Genomic DNA, 12408 nt, shown 5'->3' with positions numbered 1-12408 from the left:
ACCACCCCTCAGCGCTACATCGAGCAACTGGCTAACATCCTGTCTTTACCTCTATTTTTACTCCTCGAGCGAGTTTTTAGTGCCGCTGCCGATGTCTTCAGAAAGAAAACGAGGGACGATGACCAACGATTTTTTTATGGAACCAATTTGTAGCGCAATTGTTTACCTATATCAATTAATCACAAAGGACCCTGACCATGATAAGGAAATTCGCAGAAAAATAAAAATGGGTTGAAGCCAATATGGCAGACATTGTCAGCTCTTGACTGGACGCTTACCATTATCATAGAAAAGGAAGGTGTAAAATTAGTGCATTTTACCGGTACTGACATATGGGGCAGAAACTTGGAGGCTAACAAAGAAGATTGAGAATAACTTAAGAACCGGGCAAGGACCGATGGAACGAAGAATCCTAGACATAACGTCACGAGGCAGAAAGAGAGCGGTTTGGATCAGAGAGCAAATGGCTATATCGAACATTCTAATTGACATTAAGAGAAAGAAATGGGGCTGGGTAGGTCATGTCATGCGCAGGTTAGTTTTTTAATGAAATTCATTGACGCCAAGTTGGGTCATTAGGTATGTGTCACTGAGTTTGTGCCGCTCTTCCATGACAAAAAATGCCTTTAAGATTTAGCCGGTACTGGACGGAGTCTAATCCGCGTAATATATATTCAGACAATGCTCTCTTGCATGCGTAATCATGCGAACGACAATTAAAATACGGAGTCGGATATCTCGGAGCACAGACACGCTAGAAGAATTCTTTCAACCCATACTGTGTAGAAACACAACTGCTTCTGACTTTTCACTACAAACATACCCACTTACTGGAGTCAACAAACCGTTAATTATTCAATTTTAGCTATTTGGGCTGCTGACAGCGATACTTATCATCTCACTTTGTGTCCCCCTGGCCCCATAACTTATTTGCCTAGGTGGTCATTGCGTGCCTCCCAGCGCCTAATTTTAAGAAAACCATAAAGCTTAATTTTGAACACCCGGCATATATTCACACACGCTCCACTGGCAGACATCGCGGCGAAAGATGGCGCAGCGTGTCCAGAGGTCGAATTCAACAGCAAATTGAACAGGAAGTCACACGGATAGTCAATAAATATAAGTACATCGGCGTATACATAAATGAAGGAAAGACTTACTCAAGCACCTACGAAGATAATCTGAAAATAAAGGGGAAGCAGAATGTAGCAATAACGATGCACTGAACACGTTGGGGCCACCCTAAATATGAGCTGGTGCGTGGAATCTGGAAAGGAGTAACGGTGCCCGCGATAACGGTCGCAAATATCATTCTGTGCTTAAAATCAGAAACCTTGTAAGGGTTGGAAGTTAACCAAAGATCGGTAGGCGAGTTTACTTTGGGAGCCCACGGTAAAACCACAAATGAGGCAATGCACGGTGACATGGGATTGGCCTCTTTTGAAGTCAAAGCGCGGAGCGAAATTAGTTTTGAATAAAGGCTAAGGAATATGAATCAAAATAAATGATCGGCTAAAGTGCACAAGTATCTTTACCTGAAAAACGTGGACACAAAATGGAGGAGGAAGTCTAGAAAGTCGGCAACAAACTACAGGGTATTTGAAATTGTGAAGAGACAACCAGGAGTAATCAAAAAGAAAGTGAGAGAAACAGACAGCGAATTGCCTGCGAAGCATGCAAACAAAAGCGACCATGGAAATTTACAACAATGAGAAGGTAGAAATTAGAAGGGAAAACCTGTACGACAACACAAAGGGCAGTGCCTTGCTATTCGAGGCTCTAGCAGGTTGCCTAAAGAAAAAAAAAACATACCGGAACAAATATTCGCATCAAAATTCGGCATGTGTATGAAGAAGCGAAAATCCCGAGAACACTAAGCACATCCTAATTGGATGCGCTAAGATTCAACCATTGAGACCTGCAGGTAACGTACGCCTGCGCACAAACATGCGCACAAGCATTACCCAATCAGCAGTCGAGATAAGCAAGTGACGTTTAGAGTATGGGTTGAATAAAAGCACAAAGAGATTGATAGGACCCGATCTCTCACAGGCATTGGTATCGGTACAGTATAGACAGAGAAGGTCTGAGGACGAGAAAGAAGAATAAGGAGTTGTATAGAAAAATGGTAGGATGAAAAACATGTATAGCATGCCTGATGAACTCAAGCAGGCTAGGTGACTATTTGTCACCGCCCCGTTTCAAACGGTATGTCAATAAATCATCATCAGCAGCAGCAGCACTCCGAGAGCGCCAGAGGGGAGCGCGGTGGCATACACGCCTCATACACGACGAGTTTCGGCGGAGGCAATACAGTGTGTGTGTCGATACAGTGGTTCAATTCTGACCGCATTAACGTCTACATTAAACGTAAAATAAGTTCTGCCGTAAATGATTTGTTGTTGTTGTTGTAGAGCTCATTCATTCATGACTCACTGATGGCGGCGAAACGTCAAAGTGAGGGAGCAGCTGCTGTGCACCAATTCCATGAAATTTATTCCAGTGTTTCATGCGCAAAGCGAAACTCGGTATCCTTGAGGTGACCAAAGTTTGTGCCCTTAGACCCCGTGTTTCCTGCAACGAATGTTCACCAGCTCATTCCATCAAGCTGCCCATATACATATAATAGTTATATCCAGGATATTCCACGCGCTCAGTGCAGAGAGGCAAATCTGTTTCCGCTGCACACATATCGACAGCGTTGCCAAAAGTGAATCCACGGACAAAGAACGAAAGGAAATGGACGAGACTGGCGTCGCCAATCGCCCGCCGTTCTGTTTTGAAAGCTGTCTCCACCAATCATTTTACGCACACCCCATGCATCTGATTTCTGTCTCCCATGAATTTGTACTGGATGCAACACCTACATAGTATATATTCCGTTTTCGTGACCGTGTAGAATTAGACTGTGGCACGACGACGAGTCACAAAGCTAACTCTTCATTGGGCGAACCTTTGCACAAGAAAACACTTTACACTCGGGCAGAACGACAATGACGAGCACATGCATCGATCGTCGAAATCTGGGGTGGAATGCGAAACGTTTTTCGTTCGAAAGGGCTGTTTTTCACTGGCTGATCGCCTTCGCTAATAATATGTCCTGTATCACTATTGACTGGCTCGACCGTTTTACCATTAGAACTTTCTGTGAAAAGAGGCCCTGGGGCCCAATTCCCAAATCTTTTCGTTCGTAGGTGCTGTGTTTGATTGGCTGATCGCCTTCGCTAATAATATGTCCTGCATCACTATTGGCAGGCCCGAACGCTTTCACCGTAAAAGGTTTTTGTGAATATGGGCCCTGGGGCCGAACTGACAAAGCGTTTCGTTCGTAAGTGCAGCTTTTAATTGACTCATCGCCTTCGCTAATAATATATCTTACATGATTATTAGCTGGCACGAACGCTTTTCGAGTAAGAACTTTTTTTGTGAATACGGGCCCTGGTGTATAGCTCAGATGTCGTCGTTCATTTATGCATGGTTCGGCGTTTATTCCTGCCTAATCGCTGGTGCTCGCATGCGTTCTTGAATGTAGAACACTGCTCAAGTTACGCGTGCTGATTATTCAGAGTTGGGCGACAACACATGGAATCGGCGACAACAATCGAGAATGTTCCGATACATGTGGGCGCGCCGAGTGATAACATTAACATTCGTTAGCAAGTTAAAAGGCCGGGCACAAACGTAGGCACGGAGGAAGAAAGCACGCTCACCTGCTCTCCACAAGCCGCGCAAAGAAGTTGGGGATAATTCAAATGAGATGTACGCAAGGGGGGGGGGGGGGTAACTTTTTGTTTCGTGATTATTGCTAATTACGTTCGACAGCGAAAATTCGAGACTTCGGTGGAGATTGTGGCGCCGGCTATAACAAACCCGCCATCGAGTCCCGGCCTTGACCGCACAAGACCTAGTTAAACTCGCTTTAGCAGCTGCACGGTGACAGCGCGTCACGGCAGTCTCCGTGAGCGTACGACCCGGGCAAATGTACTCACTTCTTTGACAACCGTGATGTAGCAGTCGGGGTGTACGCGCTCGCACAGCGCGCCAAGTCCAGCACGCTGTCGCTGAGAACTGACATACTGCGTCTCATATTGGTTAGAAAAACGTCATTTGAAATGTATAAAAAATAACGATATAGTGAGCGTATATACGTGACTATGTACAGAGCTAATGCATCGGTACGCATTATTAGACATACGGTATTAAGACACAAATATCAAGAACATTACGTATATTACAGTAAAAGGACATTGAAAAAATGTTCGCCGACGGTTACGATACTCCTTAATGCGAAATTTGAGCGCATCTTTATAGGTGTTTTCAATTCATGTTATAATGAGGCATCATGCCGATCACCGCAGCGAATGGCAGAGCCACGACGCCACGAGTTGAGTGACTCGGATTGGTGTCGCACTCGAAACCAAGCTCTTATAGCACGAATTGAGTGAACCATTTCTGATCTGATATTGAAATGTCCACATAGAAGTCTCCAACGATGATGTCAGTGGTAGTGTCATCATGGTTGAGCCATGCAAAGTGCATGGCCATGACCTACTCGATATCACCCTGGGGTGTGCCTGGATATATACGGGGTGTCCCAAGTATCACGCACCAAGCTTTAAAAATATGCTAATGCTACGTAGCTGTTCAGAAGCAAGCTAATGTTGTTTGCCGTCGCTTGGAGATACTCATATTATTTTTTACATTCCACCTAATTACATCATTAGACTTAATTAATCTACTTCTCTAATATTATACTTAGATGAAACGTGGCAATGAGAAAATTGTAGAGCAACATGGAAAACTCCCGATAGAGCTTTCTATTTCTCAGTACCCGCTACATAAACATGTTTTTTCCGAGCGTGAAAGAAGCCCGCGAAGACGCGCGAAATTGACGCGCGACTTGCCGCTCGAGGCACTTCGCGTGCGTACGCGGGCTATTCGCACGCACTCGAGGACGGGCCTGACGAATGGGTAGCCGCCGCAGCACAGGACGGGGCCGCAACTGCAGCGGAAACCTACCCTGGTACTGCGCTGCACCATCGCAGCACTCAACGGAGACGGTGGTACGGTGCGTTGCCGGTGAGTCCCTTCGCTGGACCCTGCATTGTGAGCCAGCCGCTGCTGTCTCAAGAGCGCGGCTGGACAGACGTTCACGCTATTCCAAGGCCACGCCACCCACTGACCTTTTACCTCTCTGGATTGTCTTTCTAATTCCGCGAGTGGTCTAGCGCAGCATCTCTCTTTTCATTTCTACTTCACCGTGCGTCGAGGGACAGTTCGCCCTTCTTCCTCTTCTCCCACAAAACTCTCCCGAAGCGCCTAAACTCATGACTGCTGTATAATGCATCGAAAAGGGAGATACTGATACGCGTCTCCCTGAATGCATCATGTTACAAAGGTGCCCAAAGAGTATGTTAAGATAGTACCTAAGTTACATGTATCTTCGATACTTCCCAGTCCTGACATTGCATAACCCAAGGCTTCGTGACATCGCTAAATGATTGCTTGATTTCCTTGATTTTATTCGATTTAGCCATTCAGTATGCGCCATTGGCCGTACGCCCACTCTTGGTCAATTCCGCAGAATGGCTTCGTCTCACTGTGACACAAGACGTACAGAATCCCCAAATGTTGCTTGGTGCACGTCGTAGTTTCCTGTGCACGCACAATCATCGCCGTTCTGTACTCGACAGGCATGATACATCGCTTATGTCCGTGGGACATTGCTGCCTATGTATCTGACATTGTGCCTCATCCTGATTTGGGTGTTAGCCTTCCGGTATAGCTCGTGATCTGTGTAGTGCGTAAACATATACGCTGCATGAGAACAGTGTTGTGACTTTGGTAGACGACAAACAGGAAAATTAAACAACAATTACACGGTATATAGGGAGGAAACTAAACACATTTGCCTGCATTGCCGTTAGTTGAAGATCATTTAATTCCCTGCTTGGCTGAAGCTTCGTTTCACATAGGTGCGACCAAGTGTGCTGGGTCTGCATTATTTATTTCTGTTTTCAACTAAGACAGTTCAGAGCAGTGTGAAACTGATTGTTTTTAAGAATGCGTTATCTTCAGGCGCCACAGCTTCAAATCAAGGGAAAAAAACGTGCACATATTGTCTGTTGATTTCTTATTCACAAGGAGCCAGGACTTTCACGAAGCCATATAGATGCAAGCGTTACACTGGCATGCCTTTTATCGTTTACACTTTTTATTGTCTCCCTTCAAAACCGTTGAATTAAACTCACCACTTGAGCTCGTGCGCTTTTCCACAGAGCGGGAGGAAAACTTGCGCCTGTGTCTTTCCGGCGAGTACGACATCCTTGTTGTCTTTGAGGAGCCTGCAGCAAAGACAACGTGAAGCCAAGAAGCTTTATGATATATCGGGATGACGAAACCTAGCAGTAAACGACACTTATCATTGTTTGCAATACAAAGAATTCGCAACGCTGACGATTTAAAGAAAAGCCAGCCAGAGAAGCAAACTCCTCTCGGCAATTACTCAAATAAATATGGGCAGATTTTACTGTCTCCAGTGACCATCGAGGTATTAAGGAAAGGCAAGGTTTTGTCGATTGCCCGCAGATATCGTAAACTGAAATTTCCTGAAGGCTATTTTCCAACACGAAGGCTCCTTGCGGTACCGCAAAGGGAGAGCTATAGACCAGTTTACTCATCCAAGAGACGAGGAAACCAGCTGGACAAGATACTTGAAGCGAGCGCAGCAAGTTGACCATTGACAGCCTTGTCTGCCGAAGCTCACTTTGTCACGCTTTGCTGTTGCCACGTTGCGCCGCCTTCTTTCCACTGAGAGTGCCAGTAGTCTTTGCCGTCCCGTTCACAGGCGCCGTACACAGCGGCTCCGACAGGTGCCATTGGGAACGCTTTGACGTGACTTTGAGGGTGCGCTTGCGCTAACTTTTACGCGACCCCAAATACGATTACCGTTCTGCAGGACCAGCAACACCGCGGTGATGCGTTTGCTGAAGAGTACTGGTCGCTGGTTGCAGCTACATGCGTATTAAAGCGTTCGTTGGAATTGGAGGGCGGCAGCTTAGACTAACAAAAGAAAAAACCTAAACCATAACGAACAATAAAATCTTGACTGGCTCACTTCTGCTGAATTAGGTGCTTCACATGACGCCAGAGTAAGTTTATACGCACTCTTGAAAACTTTGCGTGTGTGTGTGTGTGTTTTTTTTTTTTTTTATTGACGTTGGCGCCGTATGCCGCGACAAATCGCCCACTAACACTCTGCCGCCCCGTTTGCTTTTCGCAAAAGCGAAAGAAGAACAAATAACTGTGGCATTCAACAATTTACAGTGCCACAGAAACAGGTGTTCGTCGATCATTGCAAAGAACGCAAGCGTTGAAGCCAATGTCCTGTTGCTGCAAAGAAATCAGAATAAAAAAAAAAAAAACCAAACGGAGCCACGAGGCATAATGCACGATTTTCGCTTTTTAACCTCCAGTTCTCTGTTGCAGAGCAGTTACGAATGACATCAACGCGCATCCAACTTCATTTACAGATTTTGTCACGTATATTTCTGTCTATATGATATGAGTGATATAGACGTCTATATCACATATACTGTCTGTATATGTGATACAGACAGTCCACTCTGTGTATATCACATATAGACAAACTGGACTCACGCGTTTAAGCGGTCGATTACTTTGTTATAAAAAATATACTTTGTTTGAGCTGTTACTTGTCCTCGCGGGTGATGTTGAGCAGAATCCCGGTCTAATGTCGAAGGTTGAGGCCAACGCCTTCACTGTTGCCTTGGAACGAATAAATAAGCTTGAAGATGCCGTAGCTGCTATGCAAGCCCATTGTAAAAACCTCCAAAAGGGACAGGCAGCTGTTTTGGAAAGTGTACGCCAACATGCAGAAAATGAGAAGGCTTTGTGCACTGACTTGGAACGAGCGAACGAAATTAAACTGATAAATACAAAACTAGTAGCGCTGGAAGCATCTATGCCATCTCAACCTGCTGGGGATTCTGGAACATGTTTGGAAACATTGCGTGACGTTTCCAATCAGCTGTATAAAATATCTTCTAGATGTGAAAATGCCGTGAACCATATGCGGCGATCCAACCTGCTCTTCTTTGCAATAGCAGATGAGGATAAAGAAAACTCGGCTGCTTCAGAAAAAAGAGTGACACAATTTTGCTGCGAAAGCTTGGGCACCGAATTCACGACTGCGCAGTTTGAGAGGGTGCACTGATTAGGGAAGTTTACGGAAGGCAGGGTGAGGCCTATTATTGCGAAAATGACACTTTTCAAAGACAAAGGCCGTACCTTGTCTTCTGCACCCAAACTAAAATGGTGCGGCTTTTCAATTCGCGAAGATTTTTCGCCAGCTACCGGGCACGCAAGAAAGCAGCTAACTGCTTTTGCCAAAACAGAAGCTAAGACTTTTACGTTATCAACCGATCGACTACGTATTGGGGACGGTATTTATATTTTTGATAGCGCTCGCAAAATTGTTGTTCCTTGTGGGAAATAGCAACAAACCACACTACATGATGTGAACCACATAAACTCAAAGCCGCCTATCATCGCACCATCATTATCGATATCTTTCACAAATATCCGAAGTCTGTTGCCTAAACGCGACGATGTTGCCTCATTTCTTGATGACCGCAAATCAGATATTCTTGTTCTTACTTAAACATGGCTACACCATGAAATAGCAGATAATGAAATATTTCTACATGATAGCACAAATAACATGATAAGGTGTGATCGCACTGAAAAGAAAGATGGTGGCGTACTCCGTGGTATCAAAAGAACAGTTACCTCAGAAGATATTCATGTAGATTATAGTAATGAGACGGTATGAGCTGAATGTGAAACTCACTGGAACACGCTACTGATAGGACGCTACTGATAGGAAATAGTATTTCTAAAGCTCTTGATCTCTGTCGAGCTGATATCGTCTATCTTATTGGTAACTTCAATTTGCCTTTGATCGACTGGAATAACCTATAATCCTTTTGCCATACATAAATGGAGTTCATTTCTTTAATGTTAGATTTCAATTTATTCCAAATGATTACTCAGCCCACCCGTGGCACTAACATTTTAGATTTAGTTTTCACTAACGCCCCTGAAACAGTTGGTGAAGTCGTTGGCTTAGACGGTTTCAGCGATTACAAGCTGCTACAACTTACCCTTAAGATCCTCTTCAAGTTTACAGGCGTCTCAAATAAAACCATCCGTGATTACTACAGAGGCGACTATGACAATATTAGCAATAAACTTGAGACATTTCATTCTGGCACCTTTTTAGCTTCGTTTTCTACTCGGTCAGTCGACGAAACCTGGCTTCTGTTTAAAGAAAAGATTTGTGCTTTAGAGGAAACGTATATCCCCCTAATCAGAATAACAGGCGATATACTGTCATTCTGGTGCCGAAGGCACCTGGTGAACCCTTGGTTCACCAGGTACCTTCGAAGGCTAACAAGAAAAAAGGCTATACCCAACTGCAAAGCGTACAAGCTCACCCATGGTATGGGATAAATACAGCTGATTTTTGAAAGACTACTGCTCGTCTTTAAGCGAGGCTAAAGAAAAATACTACTCTCAAGATCTACCTTTACTACTTAAAAACAACCCCCAAAACATTCTGGCAGCCAATTTCCCCTAATAGTGGCTCGCATCACATTTCAATAAGTGATGGCAATCAAGCTCTAATCAGTGACAAGGAATGCCCAGTCGTATTTAATGCATTTTATTGTCCATATTCATAATAGAAGACCGTTCAAATCTGCCGCAAGTCACTGATCCAGATTACCAGTACATGCAATTCATCTATGTAACAGAGGATGCAATCACAGGCCGCATAAATAACCTCAAGCTGACTACTTCTTCGGGTGTCGATAATATTAACTCAAAAATCTTAAAGAATACAGTCACACTACCTAGCAAATATTTATGTCTCATTTTCAGCCAGTTATCAGGCCAGCTTCCCTTATACTGGAAAATTGCAAAAGTGATATCAGTACACAAAAGTGGCAGCAATTGGGCTGCTGAGCACGAGGTCGCGGGATCGAATCCCGGCCACGGCGGCCGCATTTCGATGGGGGCGAAATGCGAAAACACCCGTGTGCTTAGATTTAGGTGCACGTTAAAGAACCCCAGGTGGTCGAAATTTCCGGAGTCCCCCACTACGGCGTGCCTCATAATCAGAAAGTGGTTTTGGCACGTAAAACCCCATAATTTAAAAAAGTGGCAGCAAGAATTCCCCAGAATACTGTCGTAATATCATTGACAAGTATTTGCTGCAACATGCTTGAATATAGCATCTCACATATATGGTCTGGAATCAAATATCTTTTCTTTATTAACCAACATGGGTTTAGGAGAGGCTTGACATGTGAGACGCAGTTACTAGAATTCACTACAGACCTGAATTTTAACATGGACCGTAGTCTTCAGGCAGATTGCATTTTTCTCGACTTCTCCAAAGCCTTCGACCATGTAGCTGATTGGCGTTTAATTTCCAAGTTATCCGTTCTCTAATTAGACTGCTTAACGCTCTCCTGGATTCGTAACTTTCTAACAAATCATCAGCAATCTACAGTCGTTAATAATATTACGTCACCCTTCTCATATGTCAGTTCTTGTACCCCGCAGGGCAGCCTGCTGATCCGAAGGGCAGCCTGAATGATCTGACCAATAACATCTCATTTTGCATGCGTGTTTTTGCCGATGATTGTCTATTATATCGACCAATTCGCAGCCTTGATGATCATCGCATTCTTCAAGAGGACCTTCATCTCGCTACCAAATGGTGTGAAGACTGGCAAATGAAACTTGACTCATCTAAAGGCAAACTAACGACATTCACGCGAAAAACATCAATTCATAGGTTTACCTATTATATAAATGCAAATCTACTATCTCAGGCATCAGTATATAAATATCTAGACGTAAATGTTACACCGAACCTTTCCTGGGCTTTTCACATCACAACCATATGCTCAAACGCTTCCAAATCTCTTGGGTATAATCGTCGCAACTTGCATACCTGCCCGTCTAACATCCGCAAATTAGCATTCCTGTCATTTGTACGCCCCTAGCTTGAGTTCACGGCGCCTATATGGTCTCGGTACCATGAATACTTTATCCGCATTCTAGAAGCCATCCAAAACCTAACTGGTCGATTGATTTCCCGAAATTACAGCTACGAGTCAAGCATTACTCAAATAAAACTCGACCTTTCCCTTCAATCACTGAGTAGCCGACGTGACATAGCACTCTTCTCCTTGCTCCATACATATGTTCACCAAATAAAGCCATCCAAATTGCCACTACAACGCGCGTCTTGCACATCACGACGACTTTATGATGATTTAAGCCCCAGTCGCATTTATAGCAACACTAACGCATTTAACTTCTCGGCTCTACCACGAGCGATTCGTTTATGGAATTCGCTTCCTAACACCAGTGTCGGGCAAATGAGTAATGATAAACTCAGACCACTACTGAACCCGCAGTTTTCATCAGAGCAAATATATTCATCTGTACATATGTCATGTCATATGATACCTGTCACATATGTGCCACGTCTTCTTCGTTCTTTTGTTGTTGTTGTTGGTTCAATTTTGTTTCTTTCAAGGGCCAGCGCTATGTACGTTAGTTTGCGCAAGTGATACATCACTTTTTATGTTACCATGAACTGTAATTTTCATTCCTTTCCCGACAACTCTTTGTATTGATTTAGCGTTTTTATTTGTAACACTGTTTTGCAAGCACGTGATCATTATAAAAATATTTAGCTCTGAAATTTTTGAGCGCTCATATATCGGTTTTCTCTTGTCATTTGTTCAACGACGCCCCCCTTTACTCATGCTCCCCTTGGGGCTTGTGAGGTACATTGAAATAAATAAATAAATATTTGTCACATGCTGGCATTCGGTTTCGTGACCACACGCCTCCAAGACCGGAGTTAAAAATATTTTTTGCCCCGCCATCATGGATCTGTACTCGCTGTTCGTGCCATGAGCTGCAAGATAAATATATCAATGACAACTGTGCGCAACATAAAAGGATAGTCGTCAGGTCAGAGACAAATTAGATAAATATTGAAACAGCTTGGTCGGTCGGTCGGTCAGTCGGTCGGTCAGTGGGTCGGTCGGTCGGTCGGTCGGTTGGTCGGTCGGTCGGTCGGTCGGTCGGTCGGTCGGTCGGTCGGTCTGTCTGTCTGTCTGTCTGTCTGTCTGTCTGTCTGTCTGTCTGTCTGTCTGTCTGTCTGTCTGTCTGTCTGTCTGTCTGTCTGTCTGTCTGTCTGTCTGTCTGTCTGTCTGTCTGTCTGTCTGTCCCGTCCGTCCGTCCTTCTGTCTCTCTGTCTGTCGCGAAATTATTGATGGCTTGAATATACTTCATCTCTAA

General features: G+C 44.3%; 1 protein-coding gene across 1 annotated transcript in view; it reads right to left on the bottom strand.

Annotated features, from left to right (window-relative positions):
* The window catches only part of LOC126534408 (probable thiopurine S-methyltransferase), a 49457-nt gene extending 42535 nt beyond the window's left edge, over positions 1–6922 (bottom strand). Inside the window, exons 1-2 of the mRNA XM_050181692.3 lie at positions 6767–6922; positions 6252–6344 (exon numbers count right to left, since the gene is read on the bottom strand). Coding sequence (XP_050037649.2) covers positions 6252–6344; positions 6767–6879 — 206 coding nt within the window. The 5' untranslated portion in view covers positions 6880–6922. The remainder of the gene's footprint in view (positions 1–6251; positions 6345–6766) is intronic.
* Between the last annotated feature and the right edge of the window lie 5486 nt (positions 6923–12408).

This window comes from Dermacentor andersoni, chromosome 7 (assembly GCF_023375885.2).
Source record: "Dermacentor andersoni chromosome 7, qqDerAnde1_hic_scaffold, whole genome shotgun sequence".
Classification (NCBI taxonomy): Eukaryota; Metazoa; Arthropoda; class Arachnida; order Ixodida; family Ixodidae; genus Dermacentor; species Dermacentor andersoni.
The sequence above is the reverse complement of the archived record's forward strand: the minus strand, read 5'-3'. Positions and strand labels throughout refer to the sequence as shown.